This window comes from Schistocerca serialis, chromosome 7 (genome assembly GCF_023864345.2).
Source record: "Schistocerca serialis cubense isolate TAMUIC-IGC-003099 chromosome 7, iqSchSeri2.2, whole genome shotgun sequence".
NCBI lineage: Eukaryota > Metazoa > Arthropoda > Insecta > Orthoptera > Acrididae > Schistocerca > Schistocerca serialis.
Window position 1 is genome coordinate 427,736,480 of NC_064644.1, and position 20,204 is coordinate 427,756,683.

General features: G+C 38.1%; 1 protein-coding gene across 1 annotated transcript in view; it reads left to right on the forward strand.

Annotated features, from left to right (window-relative positions):
* The window catches only part of LOC126412869 (protein polybromo-1), a 325,260-nt gene that overhangs the window by 290,072 nt on the left and 14,984 nt on the right, over nucleotides 1-20,204 (forward strand). Inside the window, 4 exon segments of the mRNA XM_050082745.1 lie at nucleotides 565-696; nucleotides 1,112-1,234; nucleotides 7,844-8,114; nucleotides 10,221-10,371. Coding sequence (XP_049938702.1) covers nucleotides 565-696; nucleotides 1,112-1,234; nucleotides 7,844-8,114; nucleotides 10,221-10,371 — 677 coding nt within the window.

Sequence of the window (20,204 nt, forward strand, 5' to 3'; positions counted from 1 at the left end):
GCCAATGAAATTTGCATGATTAATCTCAGCAAAATGCTTTCATCACCTGATGCCTTATTGTTGCCTCACATTAATCTACATCATTTACGTGGGTAATGTTTGTCTTTGTATTTAAAGAGTGCACAGACATTGCTTCAATATCATGAAAGTATTTTCCATCACAGTGAGTTCACACTAGAATGTCACTTGCAGTGTGTAATGGGTCACTTATGCTGGGTAACTTATGTTAGATATTTTTTTTTTTTTTTTTTTTTTTTTTAGAGCCTCAGGGTGCTCCTACATTCCCCTCTATCAGCTACCCATCATTACTGTTTTATCACAAAAATGTACTGCTCTGTTTTGTATTTTGTTTTATTCTGTTGCCTACATATTTTATATTTTTTGACATACTTTTTCCTCTTATTATTTACATGCCATTTTTCGATTTTTAAATATTTTTGTTACTTAATTTTTTTGTTTGTTTTGATTATTTTTTGTTGATTTTGATTGGTGATGGGTGTTCCTGGGAAGTTCAGTATGAGAGATCAATGTGATGAATGAGTGGTAGTGTTTGGCTGCACTTAGGACCAATCGCCATTGCTGCCCAAGATTGCAGGTGACCCTGAGGTGATGACAGAGGACTCTTTAGATGGTGGTCCACCGTCCGTAGGCTCTGGAGATACAACCACACCCTCTGCAACACCAGTTGCCAAGAAGGTCAGTTTCTGTGTCTTTGGCAAATGGTGATGTTCCATTACCTGCATGCATGAAACCTTTCCTGCTCAATATCAGATTTTTAAGTAAATTTTTGTGTGATTTGAAAATTATTTTCTGTAAATTGTAATTGATTGGTTGCTTTCTCTATGTTTTCATATTTATGGCAGTCAATTTTTTATGGCTATGGTATAGAATTTAACTTTGTCCTCATCATAACAACTTTATGTAGTTTGAAGAAAGAAGTGAACAATGAACAAAAAAAATACCATTTGCACTGAGAAGGCCTCAGATTTTGGTTTAGAAGCATTTTTCTTATTATGGGAAGATTTGTCACATCATTCTTGTCAGAGACATTTGTGTAATTGATATTTAGACAAATATCATCTTTTTCTGAAGCCTTATGGTTTGATTCTAGAAATCCCAGGGTAAGAAGCTGGTGACTGGTTACATCCTTTATTCGGGAGATGTTCGGCGAGCAGTCCAGGCAAATCATCCTGATTCAAGTTTTGGTGAGATCAGCCGAATAGTTGGAAATGAGGTAAGTAATTTAGAGCTGTGATGCATTTTGATGGTTTTAATATTATAATGAGTGCACACCTGCTGGTTTCTCTATTTTGTATAATTTCTTTACTCAGTTGTTTAACAGCGTGTTGGATTGAAGGGGTGACGTGTAAGTGAAGAGTGAGTGTGGTTGAGATAGACAAGGTTTGGTCATTTTTAGGGACATTAAGTTATAAGATTAAGTTTATAAAAATGAAAAATGCAGGCTGGAATAGTGGCAATATTATGAAACAGATAGATTGCTACTCACCCTATAGCAGAGATGCTGGTTTGCAGATGGGCACAACAAAAAGACTACTAAACACACAAGATTTTGCCCTGAAAGCTTTCTTCTGTAATAGACAACATACACACACAGATTCATGAAAAGGCAGCTTACACACACGATAACTGTCTCTAGCTGCTGATGCCAGCCAGAGACAGTGGTCATGTGTGTGTGAGCTGTATTTGTGTGAATGTATAAATGTATGTTGTCTGTTTCAGAAGAAGAGCTTCTGGTCAAATGATAACATGTTTAGTAGTATTTTTGTTGTGCCTGTCTGTGACTTAGCATCTCTACTATATGGTGAGTAGCAATCTGTCCATTTCATGATACTTTCAAGATTTTTCTCATGTTTCACAAGTAGGCTTGTACTTTGTATTGGGTACAGTTGGGCATGCTGAGATTGGTTTGCTTTGCCAACTAGATGTGGCGTGATCTGGTAGGTGATCACCTTAGAAATGTAACTTTTGTCATTTTGGACCTAGATCCACAAAGGAGTTAGGAAGGAAGCTTGTCCTACTAGCTGTATCCCAATGACAGAGAGTGAGTATGCAATTTTGAGTGATGCCCTGAGGTGGCAGCGAGCAGCCATATGGAATTGCTCTCCTACAATCCATAGTGGTGTATAGAGCGCAGATTGTCGGCAGTTTAAGTTTCAAGGCAACAATCTATCTCTTCTAAGCCAGTGCTCTTAGTTGGCACTTAGGCCACAATGAATTATCCCAGAACAATACAAGAAAATGTTTTTAATGAGATATTTGAGATGATAATTAGACTGATTTGTGATAAAATTTTAATCTCTTAGCCCCATCCCCCACAGCTTTTCTTAAACTTCGGTTACATGGTAAATCAGTCAAATCTAAAGGCCATGAATTACACTAAATACCTAGGAATTACAATTATGAGTAACTTAAATTGCAAAGAACACATAGAGAATGTTGTCAGGAAATCGAATCAGAGACTGTGTTTTATTGACAGAACACTTAGATTGATTTTGTTTCAGCCACGAAAATAAATCATTTACAAAAGATCATTACTATTGTTACAATTTTGTAAGACTGTAATACTGATTATACAAGTTATCAATAATTTCTCAGTTAGTGGCATTAATGCGGTGGAGGTTATAGATTCCTCCCATAGTCCACATGTGTAGTGCTTTGTTCCATAAATCACTGATGATAAATGTCAGACATAACGTAACAAATGCTAAATATCTCAACCTGCAGTAGTCCACAAATTGTTTCATTACTCACTTCGTAACAGATAAATGAATTAATTGACAGCGTGACACAGTGGTAACTACGTAAGGGCTACTATGGTGTTGCACGGCATCATCATCATTATTATTATTGCTACTACTGCTACTGCTACTATTAGTGGCCATCGTCAGACACAAAGCATTAACAACCTGAAGTCCTTCAATTTCCGCCAGTTTCGAAATAAGTAGTGCTGCAATAAAGTGATTTACAAACAGTAAGTATAGTGCACACATTTTAACTTGGTTAATTTTAAATGGGGTTGCTATGTGTAGATCAAACAAGTGCTGCAATGGAGAGAAGTAATGCAGGGACAGTAATAAACAGGAGCTCCAGCAATGTTTGCATTTCTTATCATGTAAGAAAAGACTTCTATTGAGCAAATGTTGCTAGCATCAGGTTCTTTCTCCTTGAACCAAGTTAGGAAGCACCCATCATTTATTTGCTGTCTTATTGCACAAGACCACTAGATTCTGTCAGCAGCAAGGCTGAAAAACTAACTCTGATAACCCCTCAAGGTTAACTACTTATCAAGCATTTAACAACCCCTAATGACAAGTAGCCACTTGACAATGTGACCACCACTTACTTTGCAACAATGATTAAAATATTTGATTGTTAATCACAGCCATTGCATCTGTCCACTCGATTTCATCAGGTTTCTGAAGTCAGTTGAAAGGTAGTAAGGTAGCCAAAAGTGTGTTCTGTCGATGTTTGGCGAGTAGATTTTTTTGTCTATACAGTTACATTTCCATGTTAAATAATGCTATAGGTGTTTGAGATTGTGGCTTTCTTTATGGTTTAGAATCGTGGCTTCTAAAATAAAACACTTTATACTAGACCTCAAGCAGAAATGCAAAATTAGATAGAAGTTGAACTGAAGTTCATCGTGGAAAGACATTGCTGCTATGTACAGTGTTGGATGTGCCAACTGTTTATGACCAAACTGTAACACATACCTTCCAATGTTGCAGACATCTTCCAGGAGTACATACTGCCATTGCTTGCCATCATTTCACAAAATAAAAATTTTAGGACGTTTCATAGTGATAATACTACTGTATATGTGCACACTCAAGAACAAAGTTTTTTTAGGAAAATGAATGTCTCTTTGGATTTAACAAAGTATAATCATTATACTAAATTTAAGATACTCTGAATAATCTGGCAGTTTCACTAATCTGGTACTCACATGTGCAAGGAATGTCCGAATTAGTAAGTGTCTAACTGATAGCCAGAGAGAAGTAAATAGATCTCATGAGCCATTTTTGTGCCAAGTGTGAGAAATGCTGAAGAAGGAAATAAAAAGTGTGTGTGTGTGTGTGTGTGGGGGGGGGGGGGGGGCAAATTAATTTATTCCAGAAGGGGTGGGTGGCATGATGTAAAAAGTTTAAGAATTCCACCATAGAAAATGATTGTATCACCATATAGCGGAGATACTGAGTCACAGACAGGCACAACAAAAAGACTGTTGTAGAGTGAGCTTTTGGCTAACTAGAGCTTTGTCAAAAATAGACAACACACACATACATGTGCACGCACGTTTTCTCTCTCTCTCTCTCTCTCTCTCTCTCTCTCTCTCTCTCTCTCTCTCACTCACACACACACACACACACACACACACACACACACACACACACACACACGCACGCACGCACGCACGCATGACCACAATCTCTGACTACTGAAGCCAGACTGGCTTCAGTAGTCTTACTGTGTGTAAGTTGTGTTGGTATAAGTGTGTGTGTGTGTGTGTGTGTGTGTGTGTGTGTGTGTGTGTGTGTTTCCAAAGAAGCCCTAGTTCGCCAAAAGCTCACTCTCGTAAGAGTCTTTTTATTGTGCCTAGTGCCTATGTGCAACTCAGTATCTCCACTATATGGTGTGTAGCAACTATCCTTTCCATAGTGTTGTTACATTCCATCCTGAATTTTCCATAGAAAATGATTGGGACTGTTTGGAACAGTGGGTGAACTCTTATCAGTCAAGAGCCCCTCAGTTTGGTAGTTGTACAGGATATAATTACATAGTGTATGCAGATGGAAATGGCATACTTGAGAAAACTAGTGAATTATCTTCCTTTCTGAATTTAGACCAGATAGATACTCAGGTCCCCAGGCTGAAAAACCCGCGTGTAGTGAGGACAAGGGTGGAGAAAGATTAAGGGGAATGTTTCAGATAGAGTAGGGGGTTCAGGGATAGTACATTGGTAAACTCTCCACTAGATTCAGTCCAGAGATGACTTGGGAAGAGTGAGAAATGTTAAGAAAAAGATAATTGCAAGGTGCAAGTAAGATTTAGGGGAAAATGGGAACGAGGGGAGGGAGGAGAACAAAGATCTAAAAGGAGTCAACATATGATCATAATAAATAAAAAGCATGTATAAAACGTAATGAAATCAGAGTTCAGGAAAATTAGTATGAAGTGGAAGGATCTAAATAGTTTGTGCGGAGTGACAGGAACTTGGAGCTTGGAGTCATGCTGTAGAAAATGTTTAGTAATTGCATACTAAGTGTTCCCAAGGCAAACAGTTCTTTGCCTGTTCATGTACCCAGCCAGTTTAGTGACTGTTGCTCCTACACATTGAAGAAATTCTGGAAGTTAAATATTATGTTTTCCTATTGTTTTATGTTACTTTTCAAACTCTCATAGCTTTTGGTTTTTTGTGAATAGTAAAGTCATAAATTTATTTTTCTTCATGTTGCTTGTGATTTCTCTTTTAATTTTTCCTCATGTGTTTGCTCGTTTAGTCTTCTGTCATCTCCATTTTTATTAACACTCATAAATTTTTTTGATGCCACTATTTATGTATGTATTCTTTGTTTATAGTTGGAAACATTGTTTTCTGAAATAGCAGTATTTATACATAACACACAGACAGGTATAATATGAAATTTAATCTCAATGAAATAAGTCCTCTGTTGACATAAACTTTCCAAGAAATGAGTTGTTCTTGTGGCCTTCATTGTGAAGATAGATTTGATGTAGCTTTCAATGCTAATCTATCTTTATGATCCTTTTCATCTCAGCATAATTACTGCAGCCTATATTTTTTGAACCTGCTTGTAGTACACACACCTTGCTCTCTGCAATTTTTTATCGCCACGCTTCACTCCATTATGGAACCAACAATTCCTTGATGCCCCAGTATGTGTCCTATCAGCTGCTGTTCCCTTATTTGTCAATGGCCTTCCAAATTTGGTAACACCGATTCCTGTCCGGTCACAGAAGTTAAGCAACATTAGGCTCAGCTAGTACTTGGATGAGTGACAGTCCGGGGATATGGCAGTTGCCATTGGTTTTAAGGGCACACAAGTCACAGAATTAGCATACAATTGAAAGACTTGCACCAGGCCATGGTTCCACATGACAGTTATTTATTTATCCCTTCTTTCAGTGAAGTTGTCCTTTAAATTTATTTTCTCCACAATTTGATTCAATGCCTGTTCATTGGTTACCTGGTCTTCAGAATTCTTGTGTAGTGCCCCATTTCAAACACTTGTCCTATTGAGATACCTCCAGAAAAACTACCCAACTTATTTATTTATATTCTCTCTCACGTTTTCTTGACACAGTTAATTCATAGTGTGTTTCCTAGTGTTCTGAAAAGTTGTTTGCATGCTTTACACAATATTTTGATGACTGACCCAACTTTATTCTTCAGGTGCTGTGGGTTGTGCTGTTACATGTACTGGCTACCTTGATTTTAACCAGACCATGAACTGTTGTTGACCTCACGCCAATGTTTATAGCTGAGTTTGATTCTCAACATCCACTATGCCCTTTGATGGTCTTTTTGTCTTCTAGAGCTTGTACTGATGTTCCATGAAACACAGATTCTAGCAGCATTTTCTAGCTCTGTTGGAGGTGCTGGCTAGCAATAATTTAATAACTTGAATAACAGATCCCATGCATTATTTAAATTGAAATCTTGGTGCCTGTTTATTAGATTTTCTGAAATCTTTATTTTTATCGACACTGTAATAGTGCTGTCCCAGAAACTTCACATTTGCTCAGTGATAATGGTCAGCATTACTACTCTAATTAATGGGGACAGTGGTTTCAATTTAAGTAACACTTGGGGGTCTGACACTTAATTTATTAAAATCCCACCAGTCATCACACCAATCAGAATTGGGAAACACTGAGAGAATTTGCATTTCATGGAATATCAGCATGAGCTCTGAAAAACAAAAGAGCACCAAAGGGCAAAGTGGAAGTCAGGAATTGAACTTTGGCTATAAGTCGCAGCTTGAGGCCAACAATAGGTTATATTTGATTGGAGTCCAAGCAGGGAGTGCACTTAACAGCAAAACTTGCAGTACCTGAAGAAGATGCTCCGTTGGTTTTCAAAATATTGTGCTGGAAATGGAAGCAATAGCTCGGCAGAACACCAAAAGCACACTATTATGTTTTCTTACAGTTTATTTCTCCTTTCTTTTCAGGAAGTTTTTTTGTGGTATTTCCAGTTTGATTTTATATTCTCCTACTTATGCCATTGTCAGTTATTTTGCTACCAAAATAGCAAAATATGTATATTAGAATAATTGGATTGATAAAAAATCTACTCAACAAGTGGTGGCAGGAGAACACATAAATAAAATGTGTTATAGTTTACTAGCTTTGGAGCCAGTGGCTCCTTCTGGTGGAAAGGTTGAAGGGGAAAGAAGAAGGGTGAAGGAATGATGACATTTAGGAAAATGTGATAGTTTTCTGAAAACTCTATCCCTTTTCTTAAATCTCACCAGTCCTTTTCCTTCATGCCACTTCCTTCCCCTTCAACCATTCTGACAGATGAAGGAGCCACTGGCTTCAAACCTAGAAAACTGTAATACATTTTATTTGTGTGTTCTCCTACTGCCGCTTGGTGAGTAGATTTTGTATCTATCTAATTACTTACATTTTCAAAAATTGATTACCTTCATTAAAACATATAAACTACTACCAGAATATTGTTTCCTTACCTGAGTCATTAACATCACTTAATTTAATCTGTTTACTCTGCCTTACTTTGTTTACCTGTTTTGAATTTTGTCTGATAATGTGAAACCATTTGGTGACTGTTTTCCAGTGGCGTAATCTTCCAGCCCAGGAGAAGCAGGTGTGGGAAGAAAGAGCTGCAAAAGTTAATGAAGAAACTGCAGCAAAGTTAGAAAGTGAAAATTGCCCTTCACCAACTCCAGCAGGAACAGGAAACAGTGGAAATGCAGGACCAGATACTATCTATGAATGCTTGTGGGATAACTGTGACTGGCAGTTTGAGGATCAGACAGACTGTATTGACCACTGTGTTAATGAGAGTTCAGGTCATGTGCAGGCCCATTTTGCTTCTGCACCACAAGGTAGATTTATTATCATGTTTGTTAGTAATAACATTCTTCTCTCAGTTGTTCCAGTTATAGTGTGGAAGTAAATGTACTGCTGGCAACTTATAAATGTATATGAAGGGAGGGATGGGGAATCTGTTACCAAATGCAATGGCACGAATAGATGCAAAGTAAGAACTCGAGTATCTTATGTCGTTGCTCCAGTTTATGTTGGAATTCACTTAGAGGAGTGCCATTTGTACTGGGGGTTCTTTCTAGATTACACAAATCCCCTGCCGCATGTTCAAAAGCTTCACTGATGTGATAGGTCTTCTGACCATTTAATCCTGCCACACAAATCTACAACAGGATCCAAATGAGTGGGTTACACTTTTTTGTTAACAGATCCCTTTACAAAATGTAATGAGGCCAAGAAGCCTGACAATTTTGGTGGCCTTGGCACGGATAAAAAAAAGAGAGAAAAGTTTCCTGCTGGGAAAGTTACATAACAAAATTTTTCCAGCATATGTTGGTGAATGCTGTAGGTTCTGATAGTGTAGCGGTGTATACATCTAATCTACACTTCAATCGTTCAGTGCATCACTGTATTTTCAGTTGTTAGCTTTACACCTTCCATTATTTATATTTCACCCAGGACTTTATATTAGCACATTTATAAGTCACTGCAAGTTTGATAAAGATGAATTGTCCAGTCAAAGCATCATCACACTTAACCTTATTTATTTGTGGCATGTAGGACTAAAATTGCAAGTTATGTTTTTCTCTCCACATGTGTGTTACATTTTCTTAAGAATTTCAACTAAATTATTATGTTGTCAGGAAGCTTATAAAAATCCTGCTATAGTTCATTGTTTCAATAAGGCGAATTCTAGTCAAAGCCCCTCAGTAGTCACTTTACTTGATGAAACTTGAAACACTCATTTTGCTGGCAATTACGTGTAGTCCTATCAACACCTTCACATTTCTGTGACAGATAACAATTGAGATGTTTAAATTTTCCCACCTATGCATTGCAAATGTTTTGAGTGAAATGCCCAGTCGATGCGCTGTTGTTTTCACGTCAATTCTACCAACATTGAGAGTTGTTTAGTTCTCGGGGTTTTGTAAAATTCCTGGATTCGTGTCTCGTCGCTGTGCAGCCTGTGAAAAGGATTGCAAAAGACTCCCAAATAAATTACAAAGTACAGTGCAGTTTTAATACCAATATATTTCCAGGACTGTGGTGTCTGAGCCTGGTGAACTGTACCGGTTACATCACATGTACCCAAAGTTGACATCAAACGACACAGAGTTCACAACAATCAACAAACGAGTGAGCCTACAATACATTTGCTCGCAACCCTGGCCAAAAAACTAGTGCCCCAAGGCGCCTGCGTGACCTCTATTAGACTTCTGTTAACAATTACCTACAATGAAAATTACAATTTTATGTAAAATCACAATTAAAAGTTAAACCGAATATGAGCTGCACATTGCTAGAAATTTACAGTCTCAGTGCTGAACAAGGTGAACCTATTTTCAACTTAGTTACGAGTTAATATAACATTTTCTGACTAATTATGTTACAGGTAACAATAACATTTCTAAATTTGTTTATAACAAATCAACTAGTGCCTGAATTTTAGTGCTAACATATATCGGAGATTCAATTAACGTGCTTTATTTATATGTTCTATTTAATTTGCTGTAGTAATTTTATAATGATGGGTTTACTGGTACAGCCTGACCATGTGCTACATTTCTTTCGATTAGTTACAGTATTAATTTCACATTTATATTGTGTTTCTCACATAAGAACAATGATAATCAGCAAAGCATTGTTTTCAAATTATATGTATACAGAAATAGTGGTTATTTTTGCATGTAATTTGGAAACAGGTCATTTTACAATTGGACAATTAGGACTAGTGTTTATCTTTAATGCTCTCCGAGGGGTTCTGATAGGTAGCAATGAGATACAGTAATATTTCACAATCCAATTCATTCACGGACTCACTCTCATAGTTAGTACAACAGTTCAGCCTTTTGTAACTTCCTGAATCACACATATATTACTGTTAAAGGTTAGTCTGGATTTTAACTTATATGTTTTACTTTTATATTTTAATGTCTTATTTGCAGATACCGAATATCAGTGTCAGTGGCGAGGTTGTGTGAGATTAAGGAAAGGAATGCCTCCGTTTCCAAGTGTTTTGCGCTTGGCAAGGCACGTGAAAGAGATTCACTTGCTCAAAGGAAATGGCCGCGCTGTTCCTCTTCAAGAACGTAGCAAGTATGTATTGATATGCCATTATATTGTTCATTTATATCTTACATTGCTGTTATAGTTTGTTTTCACTGGAAGCGAATATTGTTGGAGCAGTTACGTGTGGGAACTAAAATTTAAGACAATTTAAAGGATTCTAATTCTCCATGTTTGTACTTTCTATGAGGAATAGATCATACACTTTAGCAAAGCATTTAAATGCTGTTTAAGGTAGGTGAGAAAGTTGATAAGGACTCAGTTTCTTTTTTATTTTCTTCTTTACAAATGAAGTTACAGTTTGTGATTTGCATGTATAATATACAGAATGTGGTCAAAAATTATACTAGTGTACCATTTGACAAGAAACTATGAATAACATCCAACTCAGTAGTAGCTGAGCCTCCGTTCTTTCTGTGATTCCCAATGGCTGTTACAGGAACTTTATGTTTTCGAGGACATCTGCACCACCGCAAACAGCTACCACTGCTGACACTACTGGTTGGTCATGCTATTGGTCTCTGTAATTTGTTGTGTAGCTGTATTAAACCTTTTGCTTGAAATAACATTGTGTGGAACTATGGCTGCAAAGAATGTGCACCATCATATTCACCTGCATATAAATGAGTCCATTGCTTGCTTATCCTAATGCATATGTGTAGGAGATGTCATTGAAGTGCAACTGTTACCCGCTTTCAGCATCCAAGTTTCATGCAAGTGCACAACTTTTATTTCTGTTTAGTGTAAAGCGAATGCCGTTATCTTTTCTTTTGTTTGAAAATTTCACAAGATTTGAGTAAACTTGTTCTGTAAAGGGACAATTTGAAACTTTGACTCCACATTTTAAATTCATTTTTGAGCATACCTTGTTTCTTTCAAATTTCATCTTTTCCCTAAAATTTGAAAAACTTATTTTAGTGAATTGTGGAAACAAAGTGTGATTGAGTCAGAGATTGAAACTTCCGGGGAGATTAAGTGTACTGGACTAGGACTTGAACCTAAGTCGTTGCCTTTTGCAGACAGTTTTTACCAAGTAAATTATATGGGCATTCCTCATAGCAAACGTCACAACTTCAATTTGTCAGTCCCCTTTACAAATTTTACAAACTTTGCAGAAGCTCTCTGAAATACCATGCTGAAACACACAGTTGCAAGGAAATGATTTGTTCTAAATTGAGAGGCTGTTAGTTTGTGTACAGATGTTGTTTTCAGTTGTGTACTTCTGATGAAAAGAACCCATAGTTAACAAAACATGTGAAAATCAATTACAGTTACACATTTGCGTGTTATGACAAACTGGGAGTCCATAACAGTTTTGCCTTTCCTTATTACGAGGAATTACATTAACATGTGTTTTAATGCTTTCAAAGCATGAATATGCAATTTAAATTGTATACAAAGCAGTAGGTGACGGTAATTTTACAGTTCTATTGTAATATTCCATTCCTGCGAACCTTTCAATTGGAAAATGTTTTGCAGTGCCGATGCTAAAGAGCAAAACACTGCATGTGTAATTGTGTACTTTGATTGAATGCAGTTGTCAAGGTAGCATTCACTGGTCTGCTAAATGAGTAGATACAAGGGCATTTTTAAGGCAGTTTTCCAGATCGATTTGTTGCGTGGTTCTCCATTTCTGTACCATATACGCTAAATAATTATAGTTAGAATGTGAGAACATATGATACCGTATTTACTCGAATCCAAGCCACACTTTTTTTTCCGGTTTTAGTAATTAAAAAAAACCGCCTGCGGCTTAGAATCGAGTGCAAAGGAAGCGGTAGGTAACTTCTGCCATTGAATATATGTAGCGCTGCACAGGCATGCTTTGCAGGCTCAAAGATAAATACTGGTGCCAAAACCTCTGTGTCAGTAAAAAAAAAAGTAGAAGACGAGCTTTTTTTCTCCACCCCGACTTTCGACCACAGCATTTTCATAAATTATCCAACGAAGTAAATAGAAATTTCGTATTGTTCATCTTCGAATGTAGCAGCCTTTCAAAAATTCTTAGCAACAAAAATAAATTTCTTAACACAAAAATACCAACAATGCACAAGACTTTAGGATTGTTGCATGAGTTGATACGCTGGGGATCATTAAGATTTCACGTAACGCACCTATTGCATTGTGGAATTTTGTGAAGTGTTTTTTGGTGTTAGTGAACCATAATGAAGCACTTTCATTATAGTGCCAAATTCGAGAGGGGAGTTACTTCTTTTGCGGGACAAAGTTCTAATCGTGCTGCAGGTCTGCGATACGGGATTGATGAAAGCAGCGTCAGGTGATGGCGACTGAATAGAGACAAATTATTTGAATGTTCAAGTAGCAGGAAAGTATTTACTGAGCCAAAGTGTGACCGATCTCATGCACTAGAAGTAATTTTAAATGAATTTGTTAAGGAACTGTGTCAGAAATTCCTGGCTGTGAATGCCGAAATTTCAAAAATGAAGGCACATGAAATTGCTAGAAAGCAAAAAATCGAAAATTTTAAGGCTAGTCACAGTTGGATTGATCTGTTTATGAAGCACTGGGGTTTTTAACTTCGGAGGTGAACTTCAGTTGCACAGAAGCTGCCGAAAAATTATAAAGAAAAACTTGTGGAATTTTAGTGCTTCACAATTGGGCGGTGCACAGAAAAGCAATACCTTCTTGGTCAGATTGGAAATGCTGACCAAACTCCCGTATATTTTGACATGCCATCAAATTATACGGTTGATGCCAAAGGTAAGAAAGACGTGTTCCTACATCGGGGTAAAAAACAGCGGATGTCCAAGACTTACTGAAATCGGAAATGTTTCCAAAAACTGTAATTGTACGACAAACGAAACTGGGTGGTTTTCGGAGGACATGGTGCTGGAATGGATTAGGCGTGTGTGGAATTGTCGTCCTAGCGCAACGCTTGGTTGACGCAGTCTGTTGGTGTTAGATGCATACGCAGGCCATACAACACCTGCAGTTAAACAAAAATTAGAGGAAAGCAGAACGGACTTGGCAGCAATTCCTGGTGGGATGACATCAATTCTGCAACCACTTGACATCTGTTCGGATAAACCAATGAAGGACAAGCTTAAACGCATGTACATAGACTGGCTCGAAAAGCGACAGACAACCGACACCAACAGGACATGTAAAATGCACAAGTTTGTCGCAAGTGTGCCAGTGGATTTATGATGCATGGAAGTGTGTTCAAAATCAGACTGTGCAACAGGCATTTAAAAAATGTTCGATATCCAATGCACTAGATGGTACGGAGGACAATCCTCTGTATGAAGAAATGAGCAATAAAGAATCGAGTGATAGTGATTCAGAATCATGACTGATAATTTAAACATTTTGTATAAGATGTATTACAAACCTAATAAAATTTTGTTTTAAATTTCAGCATTTAATTTCTAAGTTATTTTCATTCTTATTTTATGTGTTGCTACTCTGCATCGCACAGGATAGAAAAGCATGGAGAGCTGCATCAAACCAGTCTACGGACTGAAGGCAACAACAACACACTCTGCATTTGAAGTCCTCACTAAAAATCTACTACGAAAATCCGACTGGCAAAACTGTTTGGGATATATGTCAATACGGCCAACTCTACATTCTGAATTTTTTCCTGCCTGTGACAAGAGATGGTTGCTAATAGGAACTTTTATGAATCGTGAATCACATGCAGTATTCTCTTCACCATAAAAATAATACGAATGTAAACATTATGTGTGTGTGTGTGTGTGTGTGTGTGTGTGTGTGTGTGTGCGCGTGTTTGTTTCGGGAGAAGGAGTTTTTTTTTTTTTTTTTTTTTTTTTAAACAAAATTTGCAACACAGGTCATTATCCTGCTCAATGGTTATCAACTTACACTCCCATGCCAAAAAGGAAGAATGTGAGAAAACATGAAGATCGCAGACTCCTCATCAATCTAATGCGCCATGCCTTGAAAGTAGTTCTGAAAATCATCCATCAGACATTGTTTGAAAAAGTGAGAAATTATTTGGTGAGACACAGCCGTGAGTATAGGAAAGGCTAAGGTACAAGAGAAGCAAGAGTTGGATTAAATGTTCTGTTGCAAAACCACTATGATTAGAATAAAAATATAGGCCTTTGTTCTCTTCTTATTGTTGTGGCTTCACAACCCTGTGTGGGTCTTTGCCTTCTTAACAATTTCCTTCCATTCTGCCCTCTCATTTTCTTTCCTTCCCATACTCTGATTCCTAGGGCTACGGTGCTTTGTTCCAATTGTCCAGCCATTGCTTACATTGTCTTCCTTTTAATTTTCTTCCTATTGGTTTCCTTGGGTAAACCTCTTTCCAGTTCTTGTGCCCTCCATTCTTAGGAAGTGTCCCAGCCAGGCTATTCTTTTAATTAGCCTCACAATGTCAGATCCTTGTATGAGATGATGAAACTCATAATTGGTCCTTGCTCTCCAGGTACCATCATTATTTTGGATTCCTCCATAAATTTTGTATGGTATTCTTCGTTCAAATACTCAGTGTTGGTTAGCATCCATACTTCACATCTATATGTAACCATTAGCCTAATCATAACCTCATATATAGTCTTTTTGAGCTGTCTGTTTACCATCCTAGATGTAATTAGCTTTTTACATGTAGGATAACACCCATTACCACTCAAGATGTGGGCTTTTATTTCAATGGACATGGACTTTACGTTATTAATATTAGCCCCTAGGTATTAAAAATGCTGAAAATGAGAACCTGCTGCTGACCAGTTATTCAGGTTATTGTCAATGTTCTGTGGAATTTCATGTATTTAGATTTGGATTCATTAATTTCCAGTTCCCTATGCTGTGCAACTATTTTCAGTTCTGCCACTACTTTCTCCAATGACACCCATTGTCTACAAATAACTGCAGTGTTATTAGCATATGCAGTCAGCTGTGTGCTCGTTATACTTATGTGTTCAAATATTTGCAGTTTTTGTATAACTGATTCTGAGGCCAAATTGAAAAGCATTTTGGAAAGAGCATCACCTTGTCTAACTCCTTTATTGATATGGCAACAGTTGGTTAATTTCCCATCCATCAAAATATATTTGGGTGGTATGACAAGCCGATTTATATCTTCTAACATTTCCTATTTAGACTGTCAACAGACACAATCCTGAAAGAAATCAAAGAAGAAGAAAATGAAGATCTAAACACATTTGTTTTTGCTGATGACATCGTGATTTGGGGAGAGATGGAAATGGAGGTTCAGAGACGACTAGATTACTAGAACACAAAATTTAAAAAATTCAAGTTAACTGTGAGTAGGGACAAGACAGTGGCAATGAAGATGAGCAGGACACCCAAACCATGTCCCATCACACTGGAGGGGGAGAAGGTTGAATGTGTCAAAAGCTTCAATTATCTGGGTAGCATCATATCATGCAATGGAAGTTCCAAACTAGAAGTCTTATACAGAATAACAAAAGGATACAGCTTCTTCCACCAAGTACGAAATTTAATCTGGGACAAGGAAGTCCCTGAAAGAGCCAAACAGACCATGTGTAAAACTTATCTCCTGCCAGTCATGATGTATAGTCTAGAGGCCAGTGTCATAAATAAAAGAGAAGAGAGTCAAATGCATGTGAAATGAAGTTCCTTAGGTCAGCTCTACAGAAAACTAGGAGAGACAGAGTAATAAATGATTATGTAAGGAGAGACCTGCAGGTGACATTGACTACAGAGGAGAGGGTGAGTGCTTTGAGATTGAAGTGGTTCGGTCATGTGAAGCGAATGCACCTGACTCAAACTCCACGTCAGTATTTGGAGATGGAGGTACCAGGAAGAAGACTGATTGGGTGGCCAAGAAAGAGATGGACAGGCCAGGTTAAGGAAGATCTCAAGAGGAGAGGAGTAACATTGAATGTAGCAGAGAGGGAAAAGCTATACCAGGACAGAAACTAATGGAGACATATTGTTACCAAAGTTCCTACCCAGATCTCTGGAAGGAATTCCTGATGATGATGATGATGATGATGATGATGATGATGATGACTATCGAAGATCTGCTTGAAATGCTTGTAGATATTGTTGAGTTTCATATTATATTCATATGCTATTTCCTGTATTTGCCTCAGTACTAATATTTACTCCCAGGTTGATCTGTTATGCCTAAACCACATGAATAACTTCCACGTATGGGACTAATCTATTGTAGAGGATTCCAGATAAAACCTAACATGCAAAGTTCGACAGAGTGATCTTATTTCTGTAAAAGTAGGCTCTTCCATTTTTGGCTTTACTGTATGGTATATCCATTGCTCCCTATCAGTGCAATCACCCCCGAGTATTTCTTTAAAATATTCCCTCCATCTGCTCATGACTTTCCTCTTTTGTCAGCATGTTTCCGTCCTTATCCTTGCAGCCTATTATTTTACTTGTGTCCTTCTCTTAACTACTTATAAAACTCTCTACTCTCATTCCTATTATAATGCTATTCATTGTCTTTTATCTTTCTTTTTAAGGCTTCTCTTTTCTTTCTTCTGCATACCCTTGTTGGTCTATCCACTTTTTAATTATACAGTCTGGTTAATTCATGTATTTCATTGAAGACATTTTAGTCCTGCTTCTTCTGTTGAACCAGCTGTCTACATTCATCATCATACCACTCCTCATTTCTGGGTCTTCTGGATTCTCAAATTACATCCTTTGCTACAGTTATGATGGTATTCTTAATACTTTCCCATTCATTATCTATGTCATTACTGTGCTCCACTAGCTGTAGTTCCTGTTTCAGTTTATTCTGATATTCAAAAGCTCTTTATCTCTATCTTCCATTATGTGTATATTGCATTTCACAATTCCCATAGTTTTCCATTCATATGCCATAGTAGTCCTTTGCCTCACTTTTGCAGCTACAGGGTTGTCACAGTCTGCCTTTGCTCCCCGAAACATGTGTACATTTTCAGTGTTGCCGGCCCACCTTTTGGATACCAGTGTATGGTCAATTTCATTGTATCATTCATTCCTGGAATTTTTGAGGTCCCTTTGTGAATATTTTTCTTGGAGAATGTGCTTACAGATTTAAAATCATTGGCAGGTACAAACTGGGCAACACTCAGCCCATTAGTATCTGTTTCCCCCATGCAAGCTTCCCTTAGCTTAAAGGGTGTGTAAAGGTTTTTCTTTTCTGAGATTTGCATTATAATCCCAGAGGATTATACTTGAATCATGTGTAAGTATTCTTTCACATACTTCATGCAGTTGATTGTAAAAGCTATTCACAAGATCATCATCTGATTCTTCTGTTGGAGTGTACATGTTTAAAAAAGTTGTCTTTTGGAATCTTCCAGTTATTCTGAGGGTGCATGTTTTTTCATTATATGGCATAAAGGCAAGGATAGATTTGCACATATTTTTGCTACAATGAACCCAACATTAAGAGCTCCTTGTTTGTCACCTTTCCCAGAGTAATGTGATGTAAAATTTTGCTTTCGCATGTCTCCTTTAGCGTTCATCTGATTTCGTGGAGGGCAGCTAATTACAATCCATAATTCAATGATTCTTCAGCTACACTTTTCATTGCTCCTGGTTACAGCAGGGTACACACATTCCATGTTCCAATTTTAAGAGTCCTATTCATATCCTTGTTCCTTAGCTTATTTCATCTTCAGAGAACTATTTCTCCTGCTCTTATCTGCACAGACCATTTCCCACCGGGGTTGGACACCCAATCTTTCACAAGGTTGCTCAGGTTCCCAGAGTTTGCCAACTTGGAGATGAGAGAAGGGACTGAGTAGCAGAGGCTATGTGACTTTATCTTGCCTAAAGTCATGTTTCACACATCACTACCCATTTCAACCAAAGCCCTTTTTTTAATTGACTATGAAAAAGTCTGCGTTAGAGAACATCATCGTAAATATATGGAAATTTTGAAATGAGTGGGTGTGTCTCAAAAAGACATCTGCTTTATAGAGAATTTATATTTGAACCAGAAAGCACAAGTTAAGTTTGACAATGAGCTCACCAACTTGGTTAACGTCTGTAGAGACCTCTGACGAGGGTGCAAACTGTTATTCTATTTTTACGTGGACAGTATTTTTCAGGAAGCACTTGGTTATGTAGAAAAAGGCATAAACATTAACAGAGTCATCATCAACAACATTCGAAGTACTGACGATACAGTATTGATTGCTGATATATGGTCTTCAACAAACTCTTCAACTCATCGGGTCAAGAGATGAGTGGGTGTATAACTTTGGACGGGTGAGGCAGTGACATTTTCAGTGTGTCGGAGGCCGAGCTCCAAGAGCTGGTGAGTGACTGTCTTGCGCCTGAAGGTGTGAGAGAAACAGCAGTGTCTGACATAACATTTTATCGACGTGGTTGTTACAGTGAGTATTTTCTCTTGTGGTGTGCAGGAAACAGGCTCGGTGAAGGTGGGCTGCTCACCGAGGCGTCAGTGAGAAATGCTGGACACAACACCCAAACAGCTTACACAGTTTGCGGCCGGTTAAGCACCCTGCCTGACGACGAAGCAGTGCAAGGGTGGCAGTGGGACCCCATGAGGTGGCCCACTGATGTGCTGCAGTTAACTCGAAGCCTCAGCTTGCTTGAAGAGGGATATGCACTGAGACCTGTACCCACAGCATCTTTTGGATGGCTGTTGTCTTGAAAGAGGATGCCCAGGGCTTTCTCAGCACACACAATGCACAGACAGGAAGGCTGTGCACATACAGTCTGAGATGTGATACTCGGGTGCCTACCCAGCAAGTAGAAGATGACAGCTTGGAGTAGATCGGGCTAGGACCTTCACCAGAGAAAGGCCTCTTAGGTCTGAATCTTCTACCACAGAGCCTTTTCCAGAAAAGAAAAGAAACACACACACACACACACACACACACACACACACACACACACACACACAAAATACAGGTGCGCATACGAAAAAACCACACCTCTTATCCACGTGACCGCTATCTCCGGTGTGTGTGTGTGTGTGTGTGTGTGTGTGTGTGTGTGTGTGTGTGTTTCCTGGTCTGAAGAACGCTATGGCCAAAAGCTCAGTGTATAATAGTCTTTTTTCATTGTGACTGGCTGCAACTCAACATGTCATCTTTGCAGTGAGTAACAGTTTTTTCTTTTTCGTAATATTGTTGGTATTCCAACTTGGACATTCCATTGTTTGAAAATATGAGATATGTTCAAAAAATTCTGGAAAATTCGTAATTTTGTGCCAATGGCATGGTGTGTTCGACCAAAATTTGGTTGGCATCCCTGCATCAACCTGCGTTTAATGTGTGGCTGCTGGTAGTTTCATTCTTGTATGTCTGTTACTTGTTGTCCAGAGCTGTTGTATTGAGTAGAACGTTGTGTGGCACATTTTGTGAATTTCAAGATGGCAGAGTTAGAGGAGCAATGTATCTGCATTAAACTTTGTGTGAAGTTCAAAAAATCCTATACAGAGGCACAATAAATGATGCAAGAAGCATATGGTGACGAGTGTTTAAGCCGTACTCGGTGTTACGAATTGTTCATATGGTTTAAAATCGGCCGGATGGAAGTTAAAGATGACCCTCATGCAGTGTGCCCTTTGGCGTATACCGACAGTGCTCATGTCAGGAACAGCAACAACATTGTGTGTTCCAATCAAAGACTGACTGTTCGAGAGATTGCAGAAGAATGTAACATTTCAGTTGGATCATGTCTTGAAAGCAGCATCTTGGAATGCATTGTGTTGCCGTCAAGTTCGCCCCACGGCCCATGAATCAAGACCAGAAAGACCTTTACCTTGCAATCTGTGAAGAGCTTTTGGATTGTGCAAATGAGAATGAGATGTTCCTTAAGAGATTCATAACTGGTGATGAGATGTGGTTCTATGGTCATGATGTTGAGACCAAGGTCTGACCTTTACAATAGGTCGGGAAAGGTTC